This window comes from Notamacropus eugenii, chromosome 3 (assembly GCF_028372415.1).
Source record: "Notamacropus eugenii isolate mMacEug1 chromosome 3, mMacEug1.pri_v2, whole genome shotgun sequence".
NCBI classification, from domain to species: domain Eukaryota; kingdom Metazoa; phylum Chordata; class Mammalia; order Diprotodontia; family Macropodidae; genus Notamacropus; species Notamacropus eugenii.
In genome coordinates this window covers 186,374,590-186,390,126 of record NC_092874.1, presented here as the reverse complement: position 1 = coordinate 186,390,126, position 15,537 = coordinate 186,374,590, and the positions used below count along the sequence as shown (strand labels likewise).

Below are 15,537 nucleotides of genomic sequence, written 5' to 3'. Positions count from 1 at the left end.
ACAGTGTTGAACCCCCTCTCATCCTTGATGCTCTCTTCTCTCTAGGTTTTTAAGTGTACTTATCTTTTCTGGTAATCTTTCCTATATAACCAGTGCTTTTTTTTGGTCTCCTTTACTGGATTATCTTACAAATCATGCTGTCTAATTGTAGGTGTCTCTCAAGATTCTGTTTTGGGACTTACTCATTTTTCCAACTATAACACTTCATTTGGTGATCTTATTAGCTCCCATGGATTTAATTACTGTTTCTGTGCTAATGCTGATGGTTCTCAAGATCTGCTTCTACTTTTGTGCTGATCTCTATTTCTAGTATCCCCCAGCTGTCTTTCAGACAACTATTTTAAACTCAGTGTGCCCAAAATGTAACTCTTTATCCCTAAACAGTTCCTTCATCTAGCCTACCTTTCTTACTTACTCTGTAAGATAGCAGCCTCTTCCCAGGACCTTAGGCTTGAAAACTCTCACCTTCCATATCCAAGCTTTTTGCAACATCTCTCAAATACATCTCTTTCTCTCCTGACACTGACACTACTCTGGTGCAGGCCCTCATCACCTTATGCCTAGCTATTAATAGTTTGCTGTTGGTTCTGCTTGCCATAAGTCTTCCCCTACCCTAATCAGTCTTTTATTCAGCTTCTCAAGATGATTTTCCTTTTATCGTGTCCTGTGACTGGCTCCCTGCCTCCTTGATCAAATAAAAAAATTCTTTTTTTTTGTATCTGCCACATGCTTTGATACAGTCTCCCATGTTCCACAAATAAGACACTCCATCCTTCGGCTTTTTGAATATTTTCTCTGGGTATCCATGCCTGGAATGTTCTCCTCATTTCCTACTGCTTTCCCTAACAGTCCCAATTTAAAACCCCATGCACCACAGAATGCCTTTCCCAACACTTTCTAATTCTAGTGCCTCCCCTCTCTTTAATTGTTTACTATTTATTCTGTATATAGCTTACTTGAATATATTTATTGTTTCTCTCATTAGATTATAAACTCCAGGGCAGGGACTGTTGTCTCTGTTTTGCCTTTAATCCTCATTGTTTTAGTGCATTGTAGTTTTGATTCCTATAGAATGTCATAGTTAGGATATAGCAATTCAAGTTGTAATATTGGTTAATTATCTGCCGCATTTTTGTATTTCTAAAATTTTTTTTTCTTTTTACAGCATAAGCAGTACTATAATGGATGTAGACAGCACAATTTCCAGCGGGCGTTCAACTCCTGCAATGATGAATGGACAAGGAAGCACTACTTCTTCAAGCAAAAACATTGCGTATAACTGTTGTTGGGACCAGTGCCAGACTTGCTTCAATTCTAGTCCAGATCTGGCAGATCATATTCGTTCCATTCATGTAGATGGTCAGCGAGGAGGGGTTGGTTTTATTCCTTTTTTCTTCTTTCACATCCTCTCCATCCATGTTGAATTTTATAATTTGGAATTGCTACCTAGTTTTTTCTTTCTGAATTACTTTGTGGTTATATTTTACAAATTTTTTTTTGTTCCTAATTTATTTTGTCTTTTTTCAAGTGGAAATGCATTTGTATTATATGAGCATCAGTTTACTTAGTTGTGATGTGACTAGTATCTTCTCCGTTTCTTCATCAAAATAGGTTTAAAAGCAAGAAGGAAAAATTCCCTTACCACTATTCCAAGTACAATAGAGTACAACAAATTTTGTTGGTATTGCCTGCTCTAGTAACATTTTATCTTTTTCAAGATTCTACCATTTAAATTTTGCTCTTTTTTAAGCTTATTTAGATTTAAAATATAATTTATTGATGTTTAAAACTCTTGATTCCTGAACACACCCTCCTGTGACAAAGAGTAGCGATCAAACTAGAACATCCACCGCAATGATCACATCAGGCCATATGTATTTCCTCCTGGTAAATCTCTTGCTCTCTGTTCTTGGAATCATCCTTTAGTTTTTCAGATACTCAGAGATTGACTCTTTGATCTCTATATTGTTGCAATCATTATATATATTGATCTTATATATTTTATATATATATAAAACAAGTTTTATATATATATAAATATATATAAATATTATATATCTATATTTTTTGCTCAGTTCATAGAGAATTCTTTACTGCACACAAATAATCACTATCTTCATATAGTTTTTAAGTCATTTTGCAAATGATCATCCATTTGACTCCATTTATCTGCTACTACAACAAATGCTATCTGTCAGGACATTGTCTTTGACTTTCCTGTTTTATGTTTCTGGGAAGAGTATTGTTGGGTCAAAGGGTATGAATAATTTAGTTGCTTTTATTGAATAATTCTACACTAATATCCAGAATGGTTGTTCCTATTCACAGTTCAGTATGCCTGATTTCCTTAAAGTCCCTTTGATGTCAACTCACTTTTGGTTATCTTTGTCCATTTGCATGGTACTTTTAGTAGCAGAAGGTGGTTGGATTTTTTTTGCTGTTTTAAGTTTCAAAATAAAAAGGTTTCTGTATAAAGAAAGACATCACCACGTGAAAATTAAAAAGTTCAACATAAAAATTGTAATCATGTGTTTCGAGTTGAAAACAATCCTACATGTAGGGAATTCCTGTTACTAGCAGTGGTTATATTAGTCATTTATACTAAATAGTAACTCTTACTTGGAGCTAAAATCAGAATTGTTCAAGGTTTCCTTAGACCTTACTCCAGATGTAGGTCTACTTTTATTTAAATCATTTTTTGATCTGAATCAGAGTGTGGGAGGAGAGGTAAGAGTTGAGGATAGCAATACTCCTGTCAATAGTTGTGTTAGAATGCTGAGTATAAATAACTTAGATATTGAGTATAAAGAAGTTTAAACTTAGAAGAATGTTGTGGATAAAGAAATTAACTTTTTGAAAACAGGCTAAATTTTTGTATATAATTTCCACTTTGGCCACATTTTCTGGAAATTAATGCAAGTTTTTAAATACAAATAATTTATCAATCTATTCTTTATCTGCCTCCTAGTTCTGTTGAGATGCAGTAGTGCTATCTTAGATGAGGATGGCTTGCTGTGCCATGTTTCGCATGTTGCAAAGTCATTACTTCCGAGACTGCTTTAATTTATATTCTGTATGTGTGTCTTTAGAAGACCAAAACTTGATTTTTGACTTTGAATTTTTATTCTTGAATCTGTAAGACATGACTTCAAATGTGTTGATTGAGTCAGTCATTAAATATTTAAGTACTTCATGTGTTCCAGGCCCTGTCCAGTATTTTGAGGATACAAAAGAGATGAAAGACCCTGCCTGGAACTTCTAAGACATTATTAGGTTTTAATTGGATTCAAAATTGTAAATGTCTATTTCTAGAAATATATATATATATAAAATAATGAATCTATGGCACATAATAATGGCAAAAACCAACCTCATTGCCTAGACATATTGTAATTCAGTCTGAGCTTTATAGTTTGAGTATGCTTGCTGACTAGTGCCGAGAATCCAGTGTTAGAAGATAACAAATCTGACAACAGGGTCTTAATGCTAGGCTCTTGTTTCAGTAATACCAGATATACCCTTGTGGGCTGGAATAAATGAAGAAAGCCAAATAAATATCTTAAAAATGAAAGATCCCTGATTCTACTTGGTGGCATACTTATCTTACACTAGAATTCAGTAACAAATTATTGTATCCCAATGTATTCCCATATTCTGGCATTTATATAACTGTGCTAAGCACTCCTTACAAATATTGTATTATTTAATTTCCACAACAGCCCTGGGAGGTAGATGCTGTTACTTTCCCCATTTTGTAGATGAGGAAACTGAGATGCTCAGGGTCACACAGCTAGCGTTTGAGGCTGGATTTGAACTTAGGTTTTTCTGGTTCCAGGCCTAGTGCTCTCTCCACTATGCCAGCTACCTGTCCTTTTTTCATTAAAGACCTCTTTCATTTTTTACTCTGAAGTTCTCTTAATTTTTTTTAATATCTTATAAAATTATCACTACCAAATTTTTCCCACCATCCTTTCTCCCAGTAGGAAAGTCTTACCAATATAACAGATTTTTTTAAAGAAAAAGGAAAAAAATTAACAAAGCTCATCATTTATTGAGAAAAATCTGAACCTGTGCAATTTACCAATACCCAGTACCCATTGACCTCTGCCTACAAAGCTGTGGAATAATTTCTTTGGAGTCATGATGGTTTATATTTCGTAACATGCACTCTTGTTTTTATGCAAATAAGTTTAATTTTTGTGCTTTGACCCAGAGTTTTCACTCCTGTACAAAAGTTTATACTCCAAGAAAGTCACAGATAAGAATTGTGTGTGGGGGTGTGTGGGGGTGTGTGTATCCCTTTGTATAGCAGAATATTTTGTAGCATTTCTTTTTGTGAAAGTGAAGGATCAGAAGCAGAGTAGAAGTCCATCAGTTAGGAAATAGCTAAGTAAATTGTGATACATGAATATGTTTTGTTAGAAATGATACATATGATGAGTACAGACAAGTATGGGAAAAATCTGTAATGATGCAAAATGAAATTGAAGACCCAAGAAAACAGTAAGCACAGTGATGACTCTACAGCAGTGTAAATGCAAGGTACAACCTCTCCCCAAAATCATAAGTGATTGCAAAATTTCACAGGAACAGTTTTTATTCCTTTGCTTTTATATCATCTTTTCTGAAATACGGTCTTCCTTCTCTGTTCTCCTTTAAAAAGGTGCCAGATTCACTGTATAATAATTAGTTGATACTAGCCAACAAAATCTGATAGTATATGTAGTTTTCCATAATTATAATAACCTTGCTCCTGCAAATAAGGGATGCAGTGCGCTTTTTTCAACTTAACCATGCACACACAGAATTTAGTTTTTCCTTTTTCTTTCCTTTTGCAGTAAGATGTGTATAGTTTGCATCGGTCTATATCAGGTCATAAATTTCTTCCAGTCAAGCCTTTTACTTTCATGTTTGTAGTATCATTTACCACTGTTTGGATGTAGAAGAGTTCTATCAGAATATCCTGTAATTAATTAACCTCGACTGACAACTTCTAGTTTGGGGGTGGTGGTGGTAGAGATAATCTCATTAGAAATGAACTTTATTTAATTCATCAACTCTTGTACCAGAAATAATTTATTGATTCAGAGTGCATATATAATCTGCACTCTGAATATATAAAACCAAAGCTAATTATAAAAGAATTGAATTCTTGGGTCCATACCTCTGTGCATGACTTGTTTCAGACACTAACAAAAGTTTTGACTGATTTTGAAGTACCTTCTGTCTGTCCACTTACATATTCCTGAGTTGATTATGCTATACAACTAGGTTTTCACTCTTTTGAAGAAACTTTACTCCTTTACTCATTCTTTTGGAACTTGATTATTAAAAGTTATCTGTATGGTTCCTTCTTTTGGTAATTTGTCTTAAGCTTTTCTCACTTATTCTTTTGTAGACTCTCTTCCTTGGTTGGTTTCTTATTTTTCTTTTTTGTAGGATGGTGTCTGAAGACTTGAAGCAGACCAATCACCCCATTGTTGAGATAGGAATTCTACCTCTTTTAAATCTTTGAGAAAATAGTCATCATGGGTTTGGATGTATAATCATTTTGAGGAAGTAGCCTTTAATGTCTTAGGTTATACTTCCACAATTTTAAAAATATCTTTTGTAAGAAATAATTTTGTGTGGTTAGGATTCAACAAATTTCACATTTGTAACTGGGTTATTATCAAAGCAGGAAATTGTCCCATGATTCATGATGTGTTCCATGTAATAGTGTGGAATGTACTATTAAAGTTGTACTTTCTTTACATATATTAAAAGAATTCATTTGAGCTAAAAATGAGAATTCTTTAAAATTGATAATTTTCTCACTTATATCTTGCAGAGGAATAGGCTGTTATTATTTCCATCAGACAATTTTTAGAACAAAGAGAGTTTAGTTCAACCCTTTAGGTGGAATTTTATTTTCCTAATATATTTTTGCATAATTTTACTGTAAAAAGTGCATGTTAATACAACATGATGGATATCTAGCTGTGTAGTCAGGAAATTTCTGCAATAGTGCATTATTTTTTTTCACATGTTTAAATTGTTCTGAAGTAGTTCATTTCATTAACGTTATTTATTGGTCGATAAATTTTAGGGCAATTTTCTGATACACAGTTAGATTCTGTTAGGTTGGATTAAATTTTTGTGCACTGGTTATATTAAAAATAATCCTGCATAGAAATGGCATATACATACTTGCAGTGTGCAGTGTTTGAATGAAAGAGGGGTGCATCTTTTTGTACTGTCACACAGGCCCATATAAATTATGCACACTTTCAAATAAATACACTGGTACATTTGTTCAAGGAAATTGACCAAAGTGAAGGAGAATAAGACTGCCCTTGGTTCCCAGTTTTGTACCAGCCTTCTTCATCTTGGGCATTCTGGAGAAGATCCTTGAAGGTAAGGTACTACTAAGGAACAAGCCTGTGCTTAAAGAAAAAAAAAGTAAGGTTTTCTGGAATTCTCAAGAGAGTGCTAAGCTTGCCCTTACATTTTGAAATAGCAACTTTCTAGATAGTATAGTCTAGAGCACTATAAATCTGAAGAGACTCTGGTACAAAACATTCTTTAAAGAACTAAAATTTTTGTTTCAGTATTCCTTAGAAGGATTTTTCTTGTCACATGAATATGATGCTTGAGTATTTCCTCATTATTTGATTTATTATTTCTCCCTTAACTTTTTCCAAAATCTTACGTATAATTACCCATATTTATATACTCCTTAGCAGTTTACAAAGCACTTTCCTCCCAGTGTCCTTGTGAGTGTGCAATTAATATCCTTTTACAAATACAAATATACAGAGATTTAAGTGGATTACCTTAACGTCATTTAGCTAGTAGAATGTCAAAGCTAGGACTTTACCTGGGGTCTCTGATTCCAAATAGTGTTCTTTTCAATGTCACTGCCTCGTTCTGTTATTGGATTTATGCAATATGTCATTAGCTTGTCATCTCTGCATTCATAAAATCAGGCTGTCAGGATTAAGTTTATTTTTTCTAGATATGAAAATTCTAAATAGCTGTAGAATTATGGGCAAATCTTAACTTTTCATATCCTTGGTAACTATCCTTTTAGAATTTCCTGGGAACGATGAGAAGTTATGACTTGCATGTGGTCACCAGTCTTGTATGTGCTAGAGTAAAGACTTTCAGATTTATAGAGCTTCTTTGAACTAGATGCCCCGTATAGGTGTCTTAAACCTGGCATGTCTTCAAGCATCCTGCATGTCTTAAAGCATCCTATCTTTTCTTTCCCAAAACTTTATCATATTTTTTCATCTTTATAGCATCATCACCCCAGTCAAGGTGTCACCTTCAACTCCTCTTTCCTTCACCCCACACATTCAGTCCTTTGTCAAAGTTGGTTGTGTTTGACAGCATCTCCCGTCTGTTCCCTTCTCTACTTATGTGGTTAGCACTCTAATTTAGGCCCTTATTTTTTGCTTGTACTCTTTGTAGCCTTTTAACTGAATGTCCCTTCAAGTCTCTACTCCAAACCATTCTCCATGCACCTGCCAGTGTCACCTTGTTACTTAACTACCAGTGAGTTTCTATTAAAATCTCCAGTGGCAGATACAGCAAAGTGCTCCCTAGCAATTAAAGCTCTTCACAATCTGGCCCATTCCTACCTTTCTTGTCTTATTACAGTTCATTGTTCATGTATGCTATAATCCAGCTACTGTAGCAGACTGTTCCTTTCATTTCCTGTTTTGGGGCCTTTTCACTGGTTGTTTCCCATGCCTCTGAAGTGCTTTTTGCCCATCACCTCCCCTCTTCCTTCCCCTGGTTTCCTTCAAGACAACTCAAATCTTACCTTCTGACTGAACGTTTTCTTGCAGCTGCTAGTATTTTTCCTTTGAATTTCCATTTACTCCATTTACCAAAAGATATATACAATCTTTTCTCTACCTAGTTATTTACCTGTTCTTCCCCTTTAGAATGTACCTTTGAGGGCAGGTACTGCTTTTCTTTTTAAAACTTTCTTTGTATTTCCAGTGCTTATCACAGTGCCTGGCATATAGTAAGCAATTTTATATTTGTGGACCATTGTGCCATATTCACTCTTTTTCACAGATGCTCTTAAGATTTAAAGTATGTATGTTTGTAGTGGTGTGTATATATATATATATATATATATATATATACACACACACACACACACACACATACTACATATATTATATGTAAACACACATTTTAAAATGATACTTCACCTTCCTTAAGAAAAAGATGATGTTTGGATTGGCTTTATTTTATCATTATGCCTAATTGTGGGCAGAAAATGTCTCCTACAGTTCCTTGGAGCACCAATACCATCTCTGGGTTCTGGGACTGAGCCAGGGCTCCTGAGGGGAAAGGAAAGGAAAGGAAAGCAGGAGGAAACTAAATCATTATCTCCAAGTGAGTGTCTTAGAATGAGTTACTTAGAGACTAAGGTAGAGGATCAACTGAAAATGGGAATACTTTCTGACTTAACGAGCAGAGCTTTAACTACACATGATATCTAATACATAAATGAGAAAGTGCTTTGTAAACTTTCATCAATTATAAATATGTTAGAGAATGAAATTTCTCTGTCAAGTATTTTGGATATGGGACTAGTATTTTTTTCTCTAATATCTACCTTCATTTACTTTCATTCTTTTCCATTTTCAACATTCACTATAAGATTCTGTTTTCTAAATTTTTCCAAATTTCCTTTTCCTAAGACTGCATGGAATCTGATACAAGCTATACAGTACAATCATATTAAGTGTATTTCCACGTTAGTCTTGTTGGGAGAGAGTAATCGGAACAGAAGGAAAAACTGAGAGGAAAAAATAACCAAAAAGAGTAGTATGCTTGGATCTGCATTCAGACTCCATAGTTCTTTCTCTGGATGTGGATAACATTTTCCATCAAGATAGTTCCAAAAGATGGATAATGCTAACTCTATTTGAATAGTCTATTAAGATTTTAGGTCAAACTCATTTTAAATTTCTGAAGATCAGATACAGATTATAATTCTGATTATATTTTCAGGGAAGTTTTTGTTACAGAATTAACTACCATTAAGTTCATGTTCATGGACTTTACATTGAGAAATTATCCATTCTAAAACAATTACCTTGGATGTAAAAGACAAAATTGCTTACTTTTATAAAATCTTCAGTATAAAAGAAAAAAAGACTTTGAATTAGGTTTTGTAAATGTTTTTAGAATTTTAGCATTATTTTTTTTAAACAGGGAAGATTCTGAATAGGAACTGTTACCCATAGCCATTCTAAGCTTTGCCTAGAAGAAAAGGGCAAACATGACTATTGGTGGCCACAAGATTCCTGTGACCAGGAATCCAGAGGATAGTTTTTATCTGTATGTAGCTAATCCAAGTTGACTTTTTCTACGGTACAGTTGAATAGCATGTCATTTTAGGGCTGTTACTTCCAAATTGATTTTACAAGCAAGAAGTCAATTTGAAAATGTTAAATGATGTTCGGTTTCTTTCTAAAATACTGTAGTGGAAAGAATTGAAGGGTTCCCATTGCTACTTACTGAATTATCAATCGTTTCCTTTAAGTTTTAAACTTAATTGAATTGTGACTAAGCTTGACAAAGATAGCAGTGAGTTCTTTTTTCCCCCTCCTGTGTTCTTTTAGTGAGTTGTTTCCCAAAAAAGTGGGTAAGAGAATGTCTCCTTTTGTCTATAACATACTACTTTTTGCTTTTTTTATTAGCTAACAACTATTCACAATCAGAGCAGAACTTTTATTGTTGTAGGTGTCCTTATATGGTTTCAAAATTGCTACAACCTAAACAAAATGCAATAAAAACAAGTTAAAGCATAGTGGTTGGCTATTTCCTGACCAGGTTTTAAGTGTCACCTCTCTCTGTCTCTCTCTCTCTCTCTCTCTCTCTCATACACACACACACACACACACACACACACACACACACACACACACACACTGCACACACATTAACGTATAATCTGTACATGGCTATATCATTGTTGCTTTTTGAATTGGTGACATAGAAGAAAATCCATTGTGTGGATTATTGCATGAATCCAATATTCCATTGGTGGGTTTTTTAGGCAACAGTAGGTGAAACAGTTTTCATTGGAACCAATTAGTTCCTTCCATTAGTGGTACTTTTATTATTTATTTAAATGGGTTTTTACTATAAAATTCCTAGAAACCTCAGAAAACAGTTGGACCCATAAAACCCATGGAGGGCACTTTAATGGGAAAATTTTAATTCTTAGACCATACTTGACCTATCTGGCCCAGTAATCTGTTTAATGAACAGGATTGGAGCTCCTTCTTACCTTAGTTGATCAAGTTGACATTCAAGTTATCTCTTAGACCTCTAATGTGCAATATTTTGAGCAAAAATGATTATTGTTGGAAGTTTGATTGTTAGGCATTATTTGTCTTTATTTGAAAACTCTTTGGCTTGTAATTTTGTTCCCTTTGTTCTATTTTTTTTTTTTACCCTGTATTCTGTTCTTATCCAAAATGATAGTAGAAGTTTATGTGTTTTGAAATGTGACTCTAATTGCATCCATCTTTTAGATAAAAGAATAGTACTCATCTTTTGACGGTAGTAATTACAACGAATTCACCATTGCTTTCATTGCTGATGTTGAAGAGTATTTTTTGATTTTTAAGTTTCACAGTGATTTTTGTCTCACTTAGCATAAGATTGAAATGGGATGGTGAGGCTTTTTCTCTGTTACATGTTTGTTGGACAGTTAAAAACCCAGTCATACCCAGGTTGCCTGTACCCAAGAATGTAATCTATTTTAATAGCCAAAGGATAAAAATTGTCCATGGTAATGTATTTTTAACATTAGACTATAACGAGTTTTACAGATGAAGTACTAATTTTTGCTTTCTTCTTTAGACCATAATCAAAATTATTGAGAATAATTTTTAATGAGACTGATAAGAATAGATTTTTCTGTGCTTGTAATAATGAAGAGTTTTATAGAAAAACGCACACATTTAATCAGTTATCAGCTTTTCTTAAAGCTTTCAGACAGCTTTCAAGCCAAGAAAATATATCTGTAACATTTGCTGTTTAAATGGAATTAAACCTTTATTTCATTTTTTAACATTTCTTAGAAAATGTTATGGTTACTCTTTTGCTGGTTTTATATGCAGTAAGTCAACATGCTAAATTGTAGCCAGAGAAAATTAACTTGTAAAAGCTAATCAGTTTAATAGTTGTCAATTGTTAATGATTATGCATTTTGTGGAGAGTATACATAAATGTAATTTTTTAACCAATCCCTTTTTAACCTTATTAACATTTGATTTCTTTTTTCAAGACAACAATGAGTATATTTGAGAAAGAAGCAGATAAACATAGGCTGTCTAAATAGTGTCTTCTAATTAATTACTACAAATACTAAAACTACTTTTTTTAAATGCTCTAGTCATCGCTTGATATTTAAGAATTTGGCTTCTGAGAAGTGAAATATAAAAATGATTTTTTTTAAAGTAGTTTTGGAAAATAAATTGCTATTTAACTGAAATCAAGTCATTGAATACCTATTGAAATTTTTACAGGAGAATTAATGAAGCTTTTGTTTTTGACAGGTATTTGTTTGCCTATGGAAAGGTTGTAAAGTATACAACACCCCTTCAACGAGTCAAAGTTGGTTACAAAGGCATATGCTGACACACAGTGGAGACAAACCTTTCAAGGTAAACAGTTTTTGCAACATGATTTTGTAGTTTGGGTGGAGGGGGACGTTGTGTGAGGCAGTCTGTGTTAAGTGACTAGCCTAGGGTTACACAGCTCGAAAGTGCTTTGAACTCAAGTCCTGACTCCATTCTGCCACCTCTAGTTGCCTCTGTATTGTTAACGAATAGTTTCATTGTTACAGAATAATTCCTGAAATTTAAGAACTAGGTTTTTATTTTCTTCGTAGACTCAAGTGTTGGGAGAAAAATCTGAGGAGCTCAAGATCTAAAGAGATTGTGACTTGTGCTCCAGAAATACACAATCTGGCCAGTTTAGGTCTCCTTATTCTAGTGTTCACTCTTATTACACCATGCTTCCTTTTACATGAATGTTTAAATAAATGGATCTGTGATCTTTCTGGGATCTTTTGTCAAGCATTCTTTAAATGGTTTACCTGCTTCTCAGTAGCTCTTCTGGTGATAACTACTAAATCCTCTTCTGTAGGATTAATAGATCCTTTTTACCTATAATCTATTTCATTTGCCCACAGTATATTTTCCTCATTTTTATTTTAGATGTTTTCCTCATTTTTATTTTAGTTTTGCATGCATTTTTGTTCTTAACAAGTCGTTGCTGCCATGTAGAAAGCCTTCTACATCAGTAATAAGTTGTTTATTTACTGTTAACATAATTTTAGATTTTTGTATAGTTTTGAATTTTCTGCCCCAGCTTTATTTCCTTGCCATGAAAACATTGCTAGTCTGAAATGATACCCATTTTCTGAACAGTTGGCCAAAAGTCAGTTTCCAGTGATTTTGCAAATTGTTAAAAAAATAACTAACTTTAACTAACATGAAAATACCAAAGAACATGAAGATGAAAAATGGAAAAAGTGAATTTTCTCTCAAACTTACAATATTGCCAAATCTTTAAGAAATATCTTGTCTTAATTTAATACAAATTGGAGGGGTTCTGTGGAGTTCTAAATAGGACATTGGAAGACCTGGGGAGGCGAGTCCCAATCTTTCTTTGATTGATTATGTGGCCTAAAATGAATGATATTTTACAAAGGAAAGCAAATTTGTGTTCAGAAGATCTGAGTTCATGTCCTGACAGCCACTTTTCTATTTGTGGGACTTGAGCTTACTTGAAGGGTGGGGGGAGTAGAGATAAGTTTTCCCTTGAAGGTCTTTTATGACTGAAGTTAAAAAGATGAGATAAATAAATCTGTAATCCATAATAGTGTAACTGGCTAATGACCTAGTGTGGGGAAGACAGCTGACAACAATTTTGGAAGCTTTTGTTCTATTCCTTGGGTATGTGCTGAAAAAACTTGTTCTGTATTGGGGAATTTCTTGTATTATGTACAAGAATATTGTGAATATGGCTTGTGCAGGCTCACGAAGTCTTTAGAGCTGACAGCTGCTTCAGTTATCTTTTATATTTATTTACAAGTCTCATTTTTAAAAAATTAATACTGTATCTCATAGATTGACTAAAAATGCCAAAGATATTAATCTTTAGCTTATTCTACGCATGTATCTACAGCATAATTGTATTGCAGGGTATTTTATCCATATCTTGAAATAGTCCCATTCCTTTAGGGAGTAGTTCTATCCATATTCGTTTAGCCATGTAGTCAGGTCCACAGGTTGTAGGCTCCAGGGAAGAGAAGCAGTACAATGATGATACTGCCCCTAGTAATTACACTTTTAAAAGGTCTTGATTGTTTCCATTAAAAAAAAAAAAGTTGTTGCCTTCTTTATAGAAATGTTTCTTTGTTCTCTGGAGTCATGATTCAGTTACCTTTTGGTAACTTTTTTTCTTAGGCATTATATATACACTATTGGTTCTCCTTTTGAATAAGTAGGATGGAGAATTTTCTCTTAGTTATAAATATATTTATGTGCCAAGCACCCAAGATGTCATTATCATCTTCCAACCAAAAAATATGAAGTATCCATGGATATCAGCAATTGACAATCACAGTACTTATTTCACTAATTTTGTGGCTTGACCAACCTGGATTTGTGCTATTTACTCGTAAGGAATTCTCTGGGGAAGTAATGGTACTTAAGAGTAGAAAATTAAACTATTGGTAGGGATCATAAAGCCTTGGATAGATTTGGGAGCATGGGGTTGAGGATCTGTTTTCTTCTGTTTGATTTTAGGATTTTGGAAGAGAGAAAGAAGGATGTGATAGGTGAACAGCCAGTTTCTTATGGTGGCAGAAGGATAGGTAGGATTTGTGTGTGCTTTGTGCAGGGACTGTGCTTGGTATAGATTATACAAAGATATATATGAACTGGTACCTATTATTGAAAAATTTACACTAGCTAGCAATTTATAGGTATAGCTTAGTAGAGGAAATGGTACCTCATTTGAGCCCTAGAGGAAAGTTTTCTGAGGTGGAGATGAGCCGGGAATGCATTCAGGTTGGAGAAAAGGCTTTAATGTACAGAGAAAGGAAATGGTACATGGGTAGCCAAGTTGTGCAGGCCCTTAAAATAACAAAGTTAAAGAATTTCTTAAAGGCAGTGGAAACCACCGAAACTTTAATGGCATGATCAAACTTGAACTTTAGATTATTTTGACAGCTGTGTGGAGTATGAATTAGAGAGTGAAGGGGAGAGAACTACAAGCATGGAGACCAATTAAGGGATTTGAGAGTAGTGTAGGTGAGAGGGTCTTAAGTAGAGCCTGTAGCTGTAGAGATTATAAAGGTAACAACCTTCAGAACTTTAGCATTAATGGGAAATAGATGGAACTTTAAATAGAATAAACAGGAAAGAAATGAGTGGTTCAATTTTTTTTAAGATTAGGGAGACTGCTGAGGTCTCCGAAGAGGAGGAGAGAGAAAGTGGTCATGTTTTGAAGAATGAGAGTAAGGAGCTGAGCTGGTACTTAAGGGAAACCCACAGTATGCTTGGAAGTAGGAGTTTAGGTCATCAGCTGTAAAAATGGAATTGATTAGAAAGGATTTTCCCCAGGAGTAGCAAAGGCCCACTTGAAGTTAGTGTCCAAAAATCCTGGAGTGATAAAATAGATCCATTTCATAAACTGCCAATAATGCTCAGGAGTCAAGATACTAATAAGTGCTTACTATGTGACAGGCACTGTGTTAACTTTGGTAACAGAAATAGAAATCAAAAGTGTCTATCCTCAATGAGCTTGTATTCTAATGAGGGAAGGCAACTCATTAAAGATAAGGAATGGTGAGGGCAAGGTATAAAAGTTTGGAGGAGTTGATTATAATTATAAATTTTATGTTCTTAAATGTTATTTGAAAGGACATTTATTGCTTATTATAAGAAAGCTACTTTATTGAGAGCTTTACTTATAACCTCATGATCCCCACAATAACTTGTTATATTCAGATGAGGAAACTGAGACATAGATAGACCAAGTAACTTCCCCAGAGACAACACAGCTGGAGAGAGTGAGAGGCCTGATTTGAACTCTGTTCTTTCTGACTCCAGGCCTCTCATGAGTAAAATTGTTTGTATTATCATTTTATATTCCTGAACACCCACATTACATTCTGTTTGCAAGGCACTAGATAGGCCTGAGCTAGGAATATTTTTGAAAGTATCATAAGTTGCATCCCTTAGTTTGTTGTACCCTAGGTGACCTACTTACTTGTATCCCAGTCACAACCCTACCACTAAGTGAGTGACCCAGAGGGATGGGGCATTGTCATAAAGCTTCTCATCATCTACTTCTTGGTTCTGATTCAGCATAGATAGCTATGACAGCCGCAATCAAACAGGATAATATTACCACTTAAAAGTTTTTAATTTTATTGACAATACTATAAATTTGGGTAACTATACTTTTATTGATGTTTTTCATTTTTGTGTTTTGAAATTT

At 34.1% G+C, this 15,537-nt stretch overlaps 1 protein-coding gene across 4 annotated transcripts in view; it reads left to right on the top strand.

Annotated features, from left to right (window-relative positions):
- The window catches only part of AEBP2 (AE binding protein 2), a 68,373-nt gene that overhangs the window by 14,652 nt on the left and 38,184 nt on the right, over positions 1-15,537 (top strand). For all 4 annotated transcript variants that reach the window (XM_072653602.1, XM_072653601.1, XM_072653603.1 and 1 more), the window contains exons 2-3: positions 1,166-1,373; positions 11,580-11,687. In XM_072653602.1, the coding sequence (XP_072509703.1) occupies positions 1,166-1,373; positions 11,580-11,687 (316 nt within the window). The remainder of the gene's footprint in view (positions 1-1,165; positions 1,374-11,579; positions 11,688-15,537) is intronic.